This window comes from Colossoma macropomum, unplaced genomic scaffold (genome assembly GCF_904425465.1).
Source record: "Colossoma macropomum unplaced genomic scaffold, Colossoma_macropomum, whole genome shotgun sequence".
NCBI classification, from domain to species: Eukaryota; Metazoa; Chordata; class Actinopteri; order Characiformes; family Serrasalmidae; genus Colossoma; species Colossoma macropomum.
The window spans coordinates 36,610,374-36,628,061 of NW_023494791.1; the positions used below are offsets into that span (position 1 = coordinate 36,610,374).

The 17,688-nt window shown below is 39.5% G+C and overlaps 1 protein-coding gene across 1 annotated transcript in view; it reads left to right on the top strand.

The window, feature by feature from the left end:
- Positions 1–17,688, top strand: part of npnta (nephronectin a) — a 98,384-nt gene that overhangs the window by 56,237 nt on the left and 24,459 nt on the right. Inside the window, 1 exon segment of the mRNA XM_036574963.1 lies at positions 8,882–9,001. Within this exon segment, the coding sequence (XP_036430856.1) occupies positions 8,882–9,001 (120 nt within the window).

The following is a 17,688-nucleotide window of genomic DNA, read 5'->3' on the forward strand; positions in this document are numbered from 1 at the left end:
CTACTTAGAGCAGCACAGTGGCACTGTACCCAGCAGTTAACATGCTTTGAATCAATCAACACAGTGAAAAAACATCCAGAATCTATATTGCTATGAAAGGCTCAGTCCCGGCACATAGAGCAGGCTACTGCTTGCAGAAGATGCAGAAGAGCGTTCACATGATATTGCAGACAGGCAATCAGAATGGATCTGACAAAAGCACACTAGTTGTTGCCAGCTTAGCTTAGATATTAAGCTCTCTGTCTGTGTGTGTTCATAATAGCATAGAAGCTACATGCTTCGTTTTGAAAGCACTGCACAGATTAATATGTAGAGTGTGGAAACAATGCTGTGATTGGACAAAATTGCAAGCTCTGGCCAGGAATTTTTTAGACAAGGCCACAGTTCCTGTTCAGGGGCCAAATTAATGTCTTCAAATTCAAAGAGATCCATAATTATCTTACAATATCTCCAGTATCTCTCTACATTTGTATATATTATACACTTTTATTGTTCAAGGTGTTTTACAATCAGCAGCAGACGTGATAAAATATCTAATCATAAGGCTAATAATTTCACAACTGCCACGTACAGACACTCAAATTTGTACACAGTGAAAGATGGGTCAAGTTCAGAAACCAGCCCCTTTTACAGGGGTCAGAGGCTTGGTCCTCCAGAGAAAGTTTTTTTAAGTAGAAAAATGTGGTACACTCTGAGAATAAAATACAAAGAAACATGTAATTACTGTTGAACAAGGTGCCCAGTCCTAGTCCTGGAGATCTAGCACCCTGGAGAAGTGATCCAACACACTTGTCTCTAATATTCAGATGCCCCTCCCCTATGTTAGATAAGGGTTGGAGCTAAAGTCTGCAGGGTGCTAGATCTTCAGGGGCAGCAATGAGTGACCCTTCTGTAGAATAATTCAGTTAAGGTGAGTTCCATAACTGTGCCAATATAAGTAATGTACAACTTTCTGGGTATTTTGAATTTAAATAGCCTATTGCTTACCATACCAAGGTCAGAAGGTCAGTGTGTACAAAATTTGTCCAGCATCTCCTTTTGAGATTCCTCCTAAACAAAATACATGCGATTCTAAAAACTGTACTTCTCATTTGTGTTCTATCTGCTGAAAGATATATACTGTCACTGGTGCAGTGCCCCTCTTGTCACTGGGGTGGGGCCCTCAAGGGTACATCTCAGTAGTCAGGGAACATAACTGTACCATAATCCATTGAAATGATATTTTCTAAGTTGTATTGCCTCCACACACCCCGTCTCATCTCCAGGCTTTTTACTTTATTGTTCTGTTTTAAAACAATCGGTTATAAAAAGGTACAAATATGTACTTTTTTACCTGGGAAAAACGTATTTAAGGTGCATAATTGGACCCTGAAACCACTGTTGTACCTTTGAGGGTACATTTACATTGTTTGTACCTTGATGAACGAAAAATGTATCTGCACAGAACTGTTATTTGTAACAGTGTAAACCTCAAATTTCACTGAAAGATGCAGAGTTTGTATATCGATCAGTGTGCTTTGAGGTGGCAAGTGACTTAGGGGGGCCCTAAAGGGACCAGTCAGATTTTTCTGGGGCTAGTGCCCCTGTGGCCCCACCCCAGGATCTGCCTCTGGCTCAGGGGAATACTGCAAGCATTGGTTGAAATTGAGTGAATTTCTGGAGGGTCTGTTTGAATGAATGAATTCCTGAAAGCCTGGGTTTGAGAAAAGCACTAATGGAAATATTTATTTATTGATAAAACAAATATGCTAACACACAAAAATAGAGCAGCTAACAGTGATTATCAGTGAGAAACATCTGTTTTGAAATTTGTGGTCTCCACAATAGAAAAAAAAAATTATACTTCCAAGAAGGAAACCGATCAGTGTTTTTTCTGGATTTTTGAAATTCACTTTGATAGCTCATGCATAAACCAGAAAATTCTGAATGAAAAATAAGAATTTCTGCTGTCCATTTTTCTCCCACTGTACCCCCCCCCCAACTTTCGTGTGCTCCTACGATTACATTTTCTTCCTCCAGAGATTTTTCCTTTTTTCCAGCAGTCACCCTATCAGCTCGGGGCACCCAGCGCCCCTGTGGAGGGTTTTAAAATGACTCAAAAGAAAAATGAGAGAGCGAAAGAGAGAGAGAGAGAAGTGAACTTCAACCCTGCCAGTAGAGTCTGATTCTTATTGCTGGCCCTGAGCTATTCTGCCTGTACAGAGGAGGCCATGCCTGTGCTTGCCTCACGCTAACTGCCGGCTGCAAAGGTTCAAGATTTCTCTTTTTTCCTAAAAGCTCCGCACCGCTGCAAACTGAGCTACTGTGGAGTTTATCAAAGTGTGCAGCGGGAGCTTTGAAGTGTGTGTTAAAGATGTGTTTCTTTCAGAGATTTTTGGGCTGTTTCTTTCTGTGTATGTTGACCAGGCACAAGCCTACAGGTCTGACTTAAATTATTCACTATCTTGTCAGTCAAAACATGCTGTCTTTGAAGAGGCGTTGCTGAATGTTTACGTTTCTTACTCACAGTCAGTCCTGATGGCTGTTTTAAAGCTACTTTTAGTTTCATTTCAAGTCATGTATTGCTGGACACATGGCTGACTACGTGCTATAAGGCTTGTTTGATTTAACGAGGCACAGCACAGACCGATCGTCAGCTGGCTTGGTATGGTGCATGCCGGTTCATTTTTTGGCGGACTTCAATTTGTACCACTAGCACGGCATGATGTCATACGACATTATAATCTCACAGGAGCAAGGCGGCTGTGGATTTAAGAGCCTGTCAGCATAACTTGACGATGACAGAGCTTATTCTTATTAGCTAGAAGTTCAGCTGACAACCATGTGGACACAAACTGTGTTGAAAAGAGCACGTAGCCTATTAACATATAGTGTTTGTGGTGGGCGGTACGGTGGCGCGGTGGCGCGGTGGGTAGCACTGTCGCCTCACAGCAAGCAGGGTGTGGGTTTGGTTCCCTGGCTGGGCAACCAGGTTCCTTTCTGTGTGGAGTTTGCATGTTCTCCCTGTGTCTGTGTGGGTTTCCTCCCAAAGTCCAGACATGCAGGCCAATTGGACATGCTAAATTGCCCCAAGGTGTGTGTGTGTGAATGTATATGTCTGTCTGTCTGCCCCGTGATCGACTGGAGGCCTGTCCAGGGTGTTTCCTGCCTTCTGCCCAATAACCGCTGGGATAGGCTCCAGTTCCCCCTGCGTCCACCCTGCGATGTACAGGCGACCTGTCCAGGGTGTATTCTGCCTTCTGGCCTATGACTGCTGGGATAGGCTGCAGCTCCCCCCACAACCCAGAAGGACAAGCAGTTTAGAAAATGTGTGTTGTGTGATTATCATTTTCATATGTGATGTTCCAATTCATATTCTTTTAAGAAATTTAAAATCTGATATGTGAACACCACAAGAGCTGCTGGCTCAAGTGTGGCGCTGCTGGTAAAACTGTCTAGCTTGACAGCTCTCTTCTCAGGTCCTCCCCCAGCTCCAACTGGCCACTCTGACTGACCGCCAAGGAGATGCACTTTATCTTGAACCAGCCCGTTGTGAGCCCAGGGGTTGTCCCAACACAGAACAGAATAAGGTGCTTTTCTCAGCTACCTTGAGCCTTCACTTCTGAAAGTCATGTAACGTTCTGGACCATCAACAGTGTACTGGAAAAGCTGAAAAACATTTTCACTTTCATTTTAAAACACAGAAATAACTTAATGGCTCACGATTGGTGCAACTGTCTTAACGTTCATCACATCAGGAAGTTGTGAGTTTGAACCCCAGCAATGCCACAGCCATCCTTAACTGTGAGTCCAAGGAGAGAAATGCTTGATGGGATTGTGTGATGGAAAGAGTCCCAGCTAGTGGGTAGTAAAATGTATATTGTGTATTGTTTACCTAACTGGCATGCGGGAACTGAAAATATGAGTTTTGTCTAAACTAGGACATTTGAGTTGACTGCACTCTGGTGTCCTCAAGAAAAAGCAGTCTAATACATTGCCTTATAACTATAAGTTTGAGCTTACTTTTAATTTTTTACAGTGCGCAATATTCAGTTATATGGCATACCACAATATTGAGCACATGCAATATTGTTATCATGTACACTTTGAAATACCATCACATGACCAGCTCTGGTTTCACAGGCTTCTACTATGCTGTCACATTGTGATCCCAGGCTTTATTTGGTCGTACATCTGTTATGTGTAATGTGTTTTTGGTCTAAGCACCTTCAGAGCTTATAGTAAAGCTTGCAGTGCTGTCCTTTCATCTTTGTTAGGGTAGTTACTCAAAAAAAGTAATCAATTACAAACAACTAATCACACTCAAACCATAATGGGCTTGCTTTACTGATTACATCCTGGAAAAAGTAAGCCAGGAAAAAGATACCCCCAACGCTACCTTTATAACAGGGTTTGTGACCCTGCCTGTAAAAAAATGAAAATATAGAGGAAACCAAATACATTAAGTCAGTTAAAGAGTAATTCCAATGATTTTCCAAAATATCTGTATAATTTAGTCATGGAGATGTTAACAAAATAATTCAGAGAGGTTTGCTATGAAATATTTCATTGTAGAGAAACATACCAATATTTCTTTATAGTGGTGGTGATGGTAAACATCATAACTGTCCTAATTATAATAACATACTGATGATAATCATCATAGTGTCTACAATGCATATCTAGCCATTTTTAAAATCCAGGGAATCCATTGATTCTGAACCATTTTAATGTGTCTTTTGAGTTGTTGTGCAATGTTGATAATGAAGTAAAACAGTGATAAATCTGAAAAAAATAAGGTTTCTTTGGGAACGTTTTTGGGAACGCCTGACAACACCCTGCATGTACCTCTCTACCAGAATGGGATTTAAAAAAGTTTTAGGCCAAAATCTTATATGAAAAGTACTGTAAAACTATGTCTTAGGCTTCAGACAGCATAATCATCACAATTTCCTGTGAGGGAAGCTTTAAGAGGCATTAAACTCTTCAGATGTCTAGTTCCCATCACCACCACTGTGAACAGCTCTGACTCTGAATCCATCATTTCACAACAGACCACTCTGAATGACTTTGATGAACATCTTAAACATTTAATGACACAAGTTTTGACAAATTGGTGGCTGTCAGAAATAAATGAACAGTCATCAGGGAAGTTTTTTTAAAGACAGAAGCCCCCAAAATTATAACCACCAACATATTATAGCTATTTAGAATTGACATTCAGAACATGTGTTTTTTTTTATCTGTGTTAGCTGTTATAAAACACTCAATATAGAAGCATGACTGCACTCATGAATCTATTTCTATTCAATTTAAGGGGACAAGCTAATAAAAACCACTGTGTTGTTAATCTTTAACTGTGCGGTTGCTTGGCAACCATAGCCTGCTATTAACAAACTACACTGCCTGGCAGAAGAATTATTCATTGTGATTATTTATTGTTCATAGTTAAAGTATTTATTGAACATCAGTGTATTTTTTCATGTTGTATTTTCTCACCATTTTATTAAAGAAATAAAACACTTAAGGCTGTGAATTACAGTGGCTTAGTTTCACATCATGGCCTTTTATGGCCTTCATTTCCAGGCCTGGAGATGTCATGCATTATTGTAAAAACCGTTTTGATTTTATACTAATATATATTAAATTATGTAGGATTATCCTGTCACATTTCAGTTACATGTTAAACACACAGCTAGCATAATAAAGTGTGCAGATAATGAATCCTTCAGCATATTTCTTTCCTCAATAATGGACATCTGTAAGTCCTATTCAGTTTGTAAGAGAAAGAAAATTCTACTAAACTTTTTAGTCATTGAATGCTCAACATTTGCCATATAAGCACTAAAGAATCATGCTAATAGTGCTATTGGTCCTTTGTCTCTTTCTCATTGTCTTCTCAGCAGTTCGACAGAGAGTAACTGAGTTCTTACACCTCTATTTTTAACGCTCTGAATGAGTGCATTTGTATCTCTCCCACTGTTTTCCTCCTCTCTCCTTCTTTGGCTTGTAGGCATAATAAGTGATTTCATCTTCTTGTTATTTGGGGAGAAAATAGGCTGAACTCCAGGATGACCTGTTATTGTTGGAGAGTAGAGAATAGAGTGTTTTTCTCAGTGCATTGTGGGAGATGGAGAGGTAATAATGGAGGTTATCTGCTCTTGTAGTCATTTGCCTCCTGGTCATACAGACCCGCATGCAGAGTTCAGTCCTTCTTTCACTCTGTGGTCAGGCTGGAAGATATTGCGGGGAAAGAAAATCACATTATGATGTTTTAGGTTTTTCAAAAAGTATTGCAGTATTTGAAAAACATAAACATGCTTGAACTGTTTAACCAGGTAAGCTGTTCCTTAATGGAGCTAATTATCACTCTAGCAATGAAAAGGATGTGTTTGGAGAGGGAATTAGGTCAAGTAGTTCAGGATTCATGTTAGGAATGCAGGATAGGGACAAAATAACACTGTACAGAAGTGTACTCTGATTGTAATAGAACTTCCAACATGATGTTATTCAAGATTGACCTGCATTATTTGGACCAAATTGTTGAATCATGTGATTCATTCAAAGGGTGTAATGATTTCATTCATTCATCATCTTTAACTGCTTAATCCACCAAGAATTGTGGTAGCAGTTGGGAAAGCAGAGAATCCCAGACCCCCGCAAACTTCCTTCAGCTCCCAGGCAATCTTGGAGATATAATCCCTCCAGTAGGTCCTAGGACGACCTCGGGGTCTCGTCCCAGTAGGCCATGCCTGGTAAACCCTCTGATCAGATGCCCGAGCCACCTCAACTGGCTCCTCTCAATGCAGAGGAGTAGCGGCTCTACTCTGAGCTCCTCCCAGGTGACCAAACTCCTCACCCTGTCAAGTGGAGTGTAGCCCGCCACCCTACAAAGAAAGCTCATTTTTGCTGCCGATCTCATTCTTTCGGTCATTACCCACAGCTCATGACCATAGGTGAGGGATGGGATGTAGATCGACCGGTAAACAGAGAGCTTTGCCTTACAGCTCAGCTCCCTCTTCACCACTACAGCCCAGTACAGTGACCGCATTACTGCTGCTGCCTGTCCCAGCCTGTGGCTGATCTTACAATCCCTCTTCCCATCACTCATCATTAAGATACTTGAACCTAGAAAGCAGGTCCGTTCCCCTTACCGGGGTGGGCATGCCATCCTTTTCCAGGATGTACAAAATCAGTGTATGAAAATTTCAAAATGTATGGCCAAGACTTCTGTGGAAACCATGGGCACTGATCTTGGTGCATCCTACCAGAGTAAAGTGGGCAGAGAGGGGAGGGGCTTATGCTTTGAACACAGACTCAAATGATCAGGCTTTTTATGAAATCGTTCATAAATTCTAAGGATTGTGAGTTTTGGGGTTTGCTTTGTTGTAATGCTGGTGTGGCAGGCATTGAAAAAGTTCTATTTGCAGTCTCATATGAACTAGAAATAACATCACAAGTCCAGCCCTATTCATATTTGATTACTAAGAGGATGTCTGTGATATAATAAAAGTCTCATCAGTGATAAAACTCTCAAATCTAGATGGCAGTAAAAGCACCCCTGGAGTTTATATTGAGCTATATTTTCTACAGTCCGGAATATTTTCATCACTTGAGATGAAGCACTGGACAAGAGAAGAGATGCTGGCTCTCATTTCATTTTCTCATTACCTAATCACAAAGTGTGGGAGTTAGCCAGTATGATTAATATGGTGTAATATAATATGAATATGCACCCTAGGAGACTAAATAGGGGGAGTAGCAGCATGATTAACAGTATGGGACTAAAATTATCAGAGCACTTCTGAGTTTGGTGAAAAAATGTTGTTAACTCAGACTGGGAGGAGGGAGAAAAACACACACATGGCCATTCCAGCTGGAAATAAAATCCCTGAGTAGCACCTGTAAAAGAGAAAATAACCCAAGGATGCCATGTAAAAATGTCTAGATGTCTAAATCTGGCTTAAGACTGAGCTCAAACAGAATTGTTTACATTGTGTTCCAAGAAAATTTCAACTACTAAAATGTCAAATTTGAATGAAATCTGAAAACCTAAAAAATAAGTGTATCGTTACACCTCTGGTGACCACTGATTGCGAAGTCATGTGTGTCTGACTTTTGTTTCTGTGTAAAAAGAGTAAAACATTAAAATACATCAGTAATAACTCCATCACACAGAACAAATCACACTGTTCGTAAGAACATGGCAGCAAAATGGCATCCCTGCTGCTTCGTTTGAAAGAAAAGAAAAATAAGCTTCACAGAAACACATTTTAACTCTGTAGTCATGTTGTTGACTTTGTCACTAACTGTGGGGTTGAGAAAGTTACTCAGAGCTCTTTAAAAAGAACAGTCAATATAATTATACAAGTGATTAAATTAAAACGACCCCAGAAAGCAAATTGTGGTTTTTGATTTTCTCTTACATTTTCTGCCTCTTTCATGTTTTAGGAGCATTTCAAGGTTAATGTGTGCATTATAACCAGATTAGCATCTACAACGTCTGGAAAAACATGATGATTGTAGGAGGATTACATTTAAATGTGTTTGGGGCAAAACCTTTAATACCAGTCTTAAGCATAATTGTAACCGTAAACCTTAAAATCCATTTTAATAATGTTTAATTGATTTTTTTCTTTTAATGTTGTTTTTCCTTAACTGAAAGCATTTTAATGCTAACGAAAAGTAGTCAGTATGCAATTTTGAAGATTTTGTATTCAAAGCTCTTCATTATTTCTGATTACAGTTTTCATCAAGATAATTATTAATATTCCATAATTCTTGAATCTGTTCTAAAAAATATCTTTTCCTAATCCTGGCAGTTCATCCATGCTGTTGGTACTTATGAACAAGATGAAATGTCATATACCTCTTTTCCTCACTGTGTGAATGTGTGTTGCAGATGCTCGGACGTGCGGAATGGCCAACTGCCAGTACGGCTGTGAGGTGATGAAAGGGGAAGTCCGCTGTCAGTGTCCATCGCCTGGCCTGCAGCTGGCCCTGGATGGCAGGACTTGCGTGGGTAAGGCTGATTCCAACATAGCTCATCATGAACCATGCAAACACCACTGCTTTAATTTGAATGGGAAAAACTTTACACAGTTTCTCCTTTACCTCAAATGTAGTCGATCAGCCAGGACAGGTTTGGCTTGCTTCTTCAGGTTTTCACTGAAGCTATGAAACTGATGTTGCTAACAAGTAATGGAAGGTAAAACCTCGCTACTTAACATTGTGCAAACTGCATGCCTAAACCATCACCCACCTGCCTTACGTTGGACAAAAGTGTAGTGCATAGCTAAACAACAGTAGTGGCAGCCATCTCGAAGATTAAATCCACAGATTCATCCACACTTCGGTCCATTCTATTTTATTTTATATTTCATTGTATTGTCAGCGTACTTCACAGTATGATAAGTTACAATGATAAAGTACATAAAATATACAACAGACATTTCGTCATACCTTAAAATTTGCTCTAGAAACGTTTACACAACTTTAGTTGCTTGAAACCTACATGAAACTTGCAACTCATTTGAAACGCGCAACAGTTACAAGCATGTCAACTTCATGGAACAAGTTTCCAATCAAAAGAGCAGTAACACATCACATGAACGCGTCGAATGACACAATTGATTTCACCGGATTAGTGGACAGAAAAATATAACAGATGATTGTTTTATTCAGTGGTTGAAAAGGAGACGCCTCATGACTGACTTTAGCAAGGTTGGTAGTTTTCCATTTTGTTGCTTGAGCCATGCCAAGTTAACGTTTCGATAACCAGCTGACTTAGCTAGCCACCTATTGGTCACAGCCGTTATGCCACTTTTGTGCCACTGTTTAGGCTTTGTTAGACTTCTGTTATCATGATCTGCGTACCTAGCTTGCGTGCAACTTTAACTATAAACTTGTTTATAAAGTGCTTTGTGTAACTGTAAAGTTACACAGAAATTGTTGCATGCAACTCACAACATACAACAAGGTGAAAGTTTCACACAACTTTAGTTGCGTAAAACCCACATGAAACTTGAATTGCATTTGTATTTCATAGTGTAAAGCATCTTGCAACTCATTTAAAACTCATTTAAAAGCATCTCAACTTCATGGAACAAGTTTTAAGTTTCCAATCAAAAGGGCAATAATACCTTACCTTAATACATAATTGATTTCACTGAATCAACGGACAAAAAAAATATAACAGATGATTGTTTTATTCAGTAGTTGAAAAGGAGACTCGCCCTGACTGACTTTATGCAAGGTTGGTGGTTTTCCATTTCCACGTTTCAGTAACCAGCTGGCTTAACTAGCCAGCTAGTGGTCACAGCTGTTATGCCACTCTTTTTGCCAGTGTTTAACTTTGTTAGCATACTGTTATCATGATCTATGTAGCTAGCTTGCATGCAGCTTTGTGTTGAAGTGCTAAGTGTTACTGTGAAGTTGCACAGAAATTATGTTGCATGCAACTCACAACATGCAACAAGTTGAATGAAAGTTTCACAAAGCTAGCCTTAGAACTGTATCATAAGTGTGGTTTACTTTGAGATGCTGAGGCAGAAGAGTGAACCTCCTGCACTTTTATTAACAGAGGCAGCAGCAGCCTGGGAGGCACTACTCAGTACTTGGGCACATATGTGTATGAGAGAGTCTGTGACCATAAAACAGTAACAGTTTCGGCAGTAAATCGAAAAATGTCCTCATCAGATACAAAACAGTCATATCTAAACCCTCCCTAACTCTAGAGCATGTTTGCCACAGGCTAGATGCTATAAAATGATCTCAGACTTGAAGGATCTGATGCATTTGTGTGTAAACATGTCATGTAAAAGTGAATTTCTAGATATAAATACAGCTGTCAGTGTATTGATATGCATATGGATACAGGTTTCTCTGTGATACATTGCCATATTCATATTTTAAACATAGCCCTATTAACTACATAAGCAAGTCTACTTGAGATTGCCTAATATTTCATCGTGGTTTGGGATTATTGGTGTGGTGTGGGATTATTTAGGCAAACATTTAGGCATACAGATGTCAGTTGGTGGGGTGTAAACTTTTTTATTGTTGGCCACATGAGCTTCGTAGCTCCAGCCCTGCTAGAAAAACCAGCTGATCACCAGCAAAACCAGCATAAGTTGCGTTTTGGATGCTGGTATGCTGGTCAACCAGCATGACCTTGTTGGGTGACCAGCTAAATCAGCACCAGAGGAGCATAAACCAGTTCAGACCAGCATGCTAGGTTTTTCAGGAGGGAGTGCAGATCTAAAAAAAACAGACTTTCAATTTACATTCACATGAATGACTCGCCCAAAATTCAAGCATACACAATCTTCTCCTTGCCTTAAATGTAAGGAGAAATTTGCGTACGTTTGATTTTTCCACCAAACGATTCCTTTGAATTGAAAGACGTCTTTCTACAAACATGTAGAGGCTTTCTTCTCAGCCTCTTCTCAGCCTCTCTTGTCATCTTCTGAATCTCATTTGTGGCATGCTGATCAAATGTGGGATGTTGTTTTGTTGTCATTTCGTGGGAAGAGAAAGATGACAAACTCTGAGCAGCAGGAGCGTGATTTTTTTTTTTTTGAATCTCAAATAGCAGTGAAGAACAAAGAGAACATGACGAATCGCAGTGATTCTCGCGTTCCTCGCTGTTCCTCTGGTATTCCAACAGCCCTTGACAACCAGACGACAAGCTCTTTTCTTTGATACTCTAATTACAGTGTAAGTGCTTGGAGATTGCATAGTGGCATTCGTTAACAACCGTATTAATGCCGTTCCACAGGTGCAGAGACATTACAGCAGCGTCCATCCTTTTCTCCCCCACCATGTGAGTCACCATTAATTACCGGCCACTAAATCACAGATGGAATGGGAACAAATTGGAACAGTTAACCCATGTCACGTTTGAAATACGTTATTCTTTTGACTGAGGGTGAACTAAATCTTTCTGACCAACCCCCCTCGTTTCTCATTTTCCCACTTTCAGCCCCCTTTCACCCCGGGGGCAGCTGAGGGAGGGGTGGACCGGCAGTAGCCCTCAAACAAACGCCCATCAATCTCAGAGTGGCCATCAACAGTGTTTTGCAAGGCACAGGTGTTCCGTTCTTGAAATATTTCAGGAGAGGCCCTTTTACGAGCCCAAGGGAAAGAGGAAAGCTACAGTGATGTCGAAACACAAGTGTGTGAGGGGATCGTAGCTGTTTATTTTTTATTAGTTGATTATTCAAAAAGAAAAGTCATTTTTACCACAATAAAAAAGATTAACAAAAAGTACATTAAGCTGGATTGTCAGTGAAAACGCAATGGACTGCGGCTCCAAATCACATCTACTTTTTACATTTCTATTCTTTTTTCCCCCTTTTTGACATCACTACAAACATGTTTCATGCTTTTTAACATACATGCAAATTTTGCAAACCTACTGACAACCAGAATGGCCAAACTTATCTTTTTTAGGACCTAATTTTCAGGTTTTCAGTGTCAGCATTTAAGAAAAGAAAAGTAAAATTGTATTTAAAAAACTTAACGTTAGTTTTCCTGTGGGCCACTATGCTTTGTAGTTTTACACAGGTGGGCCTTAGGGTGGAAAAGGTTGAGAACCCCTGGTGTAAAGCATCTTGCAACTTATTTGAAACAACAGTTGCAAACATCTCAATTTCATGGAACAAGTTTCACATTTCCAATCAAAACAACAGCAACACATCACATGATCATGTCAACTGACACGATTCATTCCACCGGATCAACTGCATTTCATTTTTAGCTATAACTCGAAGTAGTTCTACGAACATGTAACAAAACTGCTAACAGCTAAGCACTAATCACAGCAGCTACAAACTAACGACTCACTCCAACCACTGACTAAACCATGTGTGAAAGTGAAACTAACTCAAGTTCACAACTTACACGGATCATACATGTCTTAAAACAGTTAATAAAGGATGTTCACTTTATACACAGAACAGAAGATGGATAAGATGATAAACTAATGAACTTCACTCTGAGCTCAGTTTCTCCTGAAAGTGTGATGCGCAAAGGGTCCAGATGAAACCGGAGCTTATTTAACCAACACAGCTTAAAGTAGATTAAGCTGGACATAAACGAAACGTGCATCATTTTCAGGTGGTTATGCATAACAGAAATAATTTTCTTGTATTTCAGTGTAGTTTGCACAACTTGCAGTTGACTCTAGAATTGGTTTCATCGTCTTTGAAATTTTTTCCTGACTTACTGCTCTCTTTGAGAAAAAGTGAATATCTATGGCACTCAGAATCTCTCAACGCAATTCGGCGTGAGTCTTCATCAAGGCCGAAACATATTGCAAGTTTGTGTCCATAGCCGTGCCTCAATAAAGGCTTTTTAACTCAGTGCCTTATTTCACTAAAATGAAGCACTGCCCCTGAATAGGGAATGAAAGCAGTCAGATCTCCTTCTTGCTGTTTGCATTCAAAACACAGGTTAACTTTGAATCGGGGGCATAATGTGCCATGTCACCTCCATTTACCTTCTTATACTTGTTTAAATCTGCTGTCAAAGGAATTGCAGCACGTACCTGTCTATCTTGACCACAGTGAAATCTGTCAGCGTGTAGTTTTGGAGCTGTCTGTATGCTGCCAGTGTTTTTTCTCACTACATAAGATACACGAGGATTACTTTATTGTTGGATGGACCGGTAATTTTTATCTAAGTGAGTATGGGAGCTCATTCAGAGCACAGTTCAGATCAGTAAGTGCTTATTAGTGATTTATTTAACCATTTACCAAGCTATGGGCCTGCTGGAAGGCCCAAAGTTTTACTACACACTTCTATAGCCTAAGAAAAGCTTGATTAGTTTGCACTGAAGTCCCTGTAGTTACTGAACAATAAGGCTTAGTATGTAATAAGCCTGGAATATTAAGGGGTTAATCAGAGTAAAGATAAAGCGCAACTGATGTGTGGCTTGTGTTCCTATTTGTTTTCTTGTTTTAACATGATAGTTTGTGACTTATACAAATCTATGAACAGCAGCATTGATGGATAACATTAATAACATAGAAGAGCAGGTTAACCTTTAATTCCAGCACCTACATTTCTGAACAATTCAAGCATGCAAACATAGGCAGGGATAACTGTAAGTTAATGCAAAACACAATTAATTGAATACAGTATGTTGTTTGAACCAGACAAGCTTTCCAACTCAAATACATAAAAATACACTCACTTTATTAGGCACTTTATTAGGAACTCCTGTACACCTGCTCATTCACGCAATTATCTAATCAGCCAGTCATGTGGCAGCAGTGCAGTGCATATAATCATGCAGATGTGGGCAGCAGCTTCAGGTAATCATCCATTAGAATGAGGAAAAATATGATTGCAGTGACTTTGACTGGGGCATGATTTTTGGTGCAAGATGGGCTGGTTTGAGTGTTTATAACTGCTGATATCCTGGGATTTAACACACAACAGTCTCTAAAGCTCACTTAGAATGGTGCAATAAAAACATCCAGTGAGCAACAATTCTGCAGACAGAAATGTCTTATTGATGAGTGAGGTCAATAGAGAATGGCCAGACTGGTATGAGCTGACAGAAGGACTACGGTAACTCAGGTACAGTACAGTTGTGGTGATCAGAAAAGCACAACACTCTCAGAAAGCACAGTACGTCAAAACTTGAGGTAGATGGGCTACAACAGCAGAAGGCCACGTCAGATTCCACTTTAGTTAGCCAAGAACAGAAAGCTTAGGCGGTAATGGGCACAGGCTCACCAAAACTGGACAGTCGAAGACTGGACAAACATAGCCTGGTGTGATGAATCTCGATTTCTGCTAGGGGCACAGATGATAAGGTCAGAATTTGGTGCCAGCAACATAAATCCATGAACCCAGCCTGCATTGTGTCAACAGTCCAGGCTGGTGGAGGTGGTGTAATGGTGTGGGGAACGTTTTCTTGGCACCACTTTGAGCCTGTTAATACCAATTAATCATTGCTCGAATGCCACAACTTGTTTGTGTGTTGTTTCTGAGCATGTGCAGCCCTTGATGACTGTAATTTATCATTTTGTAATGGCTATTTTCAGCATGACAATGCTTCATGTCACAAAGCACAAGTCTCAAACTGGTGAGTTCAGTGTTCTTTAGAGGCCAGGATCTGAATCCAATAGAACACCTTTGGGATGTGGTAGAACTGTAGACTTGCAGCATTAAAGTACATCTGAAAGCTTTTTGTGGAATCTGTGGCACAAAGAATTTGCTGTTTTGAGAGCAAAGGGAGGCCCTACCCAGTATTAGTACAATGTTCCTAATAAAGTGCTCGGTAAGTGGATATTCATTAAAATAAAATTGATTAGTAAAAAGAGAGTGTATCAAACATGGCAAACATATTTATAAGTAGAACAGCACAAAATTGAAATATGATTTATTTACATCTTTACATCTTTAGCATGTTTTTGATGTATCTGTGTGTGACTTAAAGCACATTCTACTTGATCTACTTTTAACTACATAAAATATTCATATTACCTTTTACCCTGTGTTAGTTTGTGCCCTGTTCTCCTCTCTTATAATCATTACAATTATATTGATCCATAAGATATGCTGTTTTTTCCATCTGCTGTTCTTGTATGGTCACACATGTCCACTTCAGAGAGGTTCTAGCTTTAAGTGGTTTCTATTAATACATTTTTTTATATAAAATAAATGTCAATTCAAAGCGTTTTGAATGCAAACAGCAGGTAATGTTGGTCTACACATTCAGTCCCCAGTGTAAGGCATTTGCCCACAGAGCCAACTAGTGCATATATCAGTTGATTTCTGGACTGTGACAAATGATTTGATATTGATGTAAAGTCTGCCTTCAAATTTAGATTTTATTGGTTGATTTGAGTTGATGAAATGTAAGACACATATTACTGTTCTGTTAACTTACTGTTACAAGTTCAGTGAACTGAATTTTTTTAAGCAGCTAGGTTTCTTACTCTTTCAGGTAAAATATGTAAAACACATTTTTTTTCGCACACACATCCGCACACTGACACATACGGGCTCAGACGCAAACAGCAGAGGCCAAAGGTGCCCTAATTAAGCTGTTGTTCTATTCAGAATGGTGGAACCTTCCAGCCTCAGGTTGTCACCTCTCAGCTTTCGGAGTCTCTGTGCTTTTCAGAAACGCTCACATTCACATTCTGCACACATTACTCATCCTGCGCAAATGAGTCTCTGCACAACAATGTGGTTGAAGAGACTTTAGATTTATGCTTTCCACAGGCACTTTTTTCTCCAGTAGATTTTTAGAATGAATAATAGTGTCATTCTCCATGTTTTGTTCCTTGTCTGACTGAACGATCAATCAAACAAGTTTTTCTGAAGAAGAAAAGAAAAAGGAAATGATCCTAGTTAGATGTTTATGGAATCAAAGGCAGCTTAGGGGAACCACGTTCTAGAGCGAGTGAACGGACCAGCACTGGAGTGATTGATGAGAAATTGCTGCATCTCTCTGTTCGCTATATCTCCTCCCTCCCTCTCTCTCTCTCTCTCTCTCTCTTCTCTGTCTCTCTTACTCTCTCTCTGTCTTACTCTCTCTCTCGCTCCTTTCTCTCTCACTCTGTCTTTTTCTTTCTCTCTCATTGTTTGCTATATCTCTGTCTTTCTCTTTCTGTCTTTCTCTCTCTCACTCCTTGATGTGTCTCTGTCACTCTTTCTTCTCCTGCTTGCTCTCTCTTACTCTTTTGCTCTCTCTTTTTCTGTTTGCTATATCTCATTTACTGCATCTTTCTCCCTCTCTGCTCTACCTCCCTCTCTCCTCTCTCTCTCTCTCTCTCTTTCTCTCACATACACAGCAGTACTCAGTTGATGCTGATGCTGATGCTGATGAGTGAGATACTTTTGCGAGTTGCTCTTAGTTCTTCTGCATTTCACTGTATATAAGCAAAATTTGTGAGAATTAAAGATCAATGCTGTGATGTGTATTCATGACCATCCTGCGCTGGTGTCCAAAGTAGGAATGTGCATTCTGACTTTTGTACTTTCAGCATCCAGAAGTTAATGAACAGGCATTTGCTTAACTTCAGAGAAGAGAATAAGAAAGGACTTAAAGGTTATTTTTGTATTGCAGTTAAGCTTTTGCATTTTCCAGCTTGGGTCGTGAACACTGCTATTGAGATTTGACTGTACTGTTATTGAGATTTGACTGTACTAGTGTTGTGCTGTTGCTCAGTCAAACAACTGTGGAGGATATTTCAATCTTACTGTACAGTACTGTTCAAAGGTTTGGAAATACTGTTTTTCAACAATGTAAAAACCTGTTGTAGGTTTATTAATGAAATGATTGTGATGCTGTTGCTCTACAACTTCCAAGTTTCAACTAATTTCTAGGAAGCTGTAAAAATGAAGAAATGTCAAGAATGATGAACAGAGCTGTAGATGATTCTATAACGACTAAGAAAGCTGTAAAACATTGAGAATGAAGTTATAACAAAATTCACACCTAGAATTCATTGTGTTTGAAGCAGATTTGAGACAAACAACTTGAACAGATAATTATACAATATATAGTACAATATATATAATTTACTAATGAACTAAATGAATTACTTCTTTTCAGAAAACTTAAAATATTGAATATAAAACATCTTAAAGTACCTTCAGGTGTCCAGCTTATAGTCTCAACATAATTGATAAAGCAAAAATAACAATATGATACTACAAGGCATTTTCCTGATACATCATCACTAC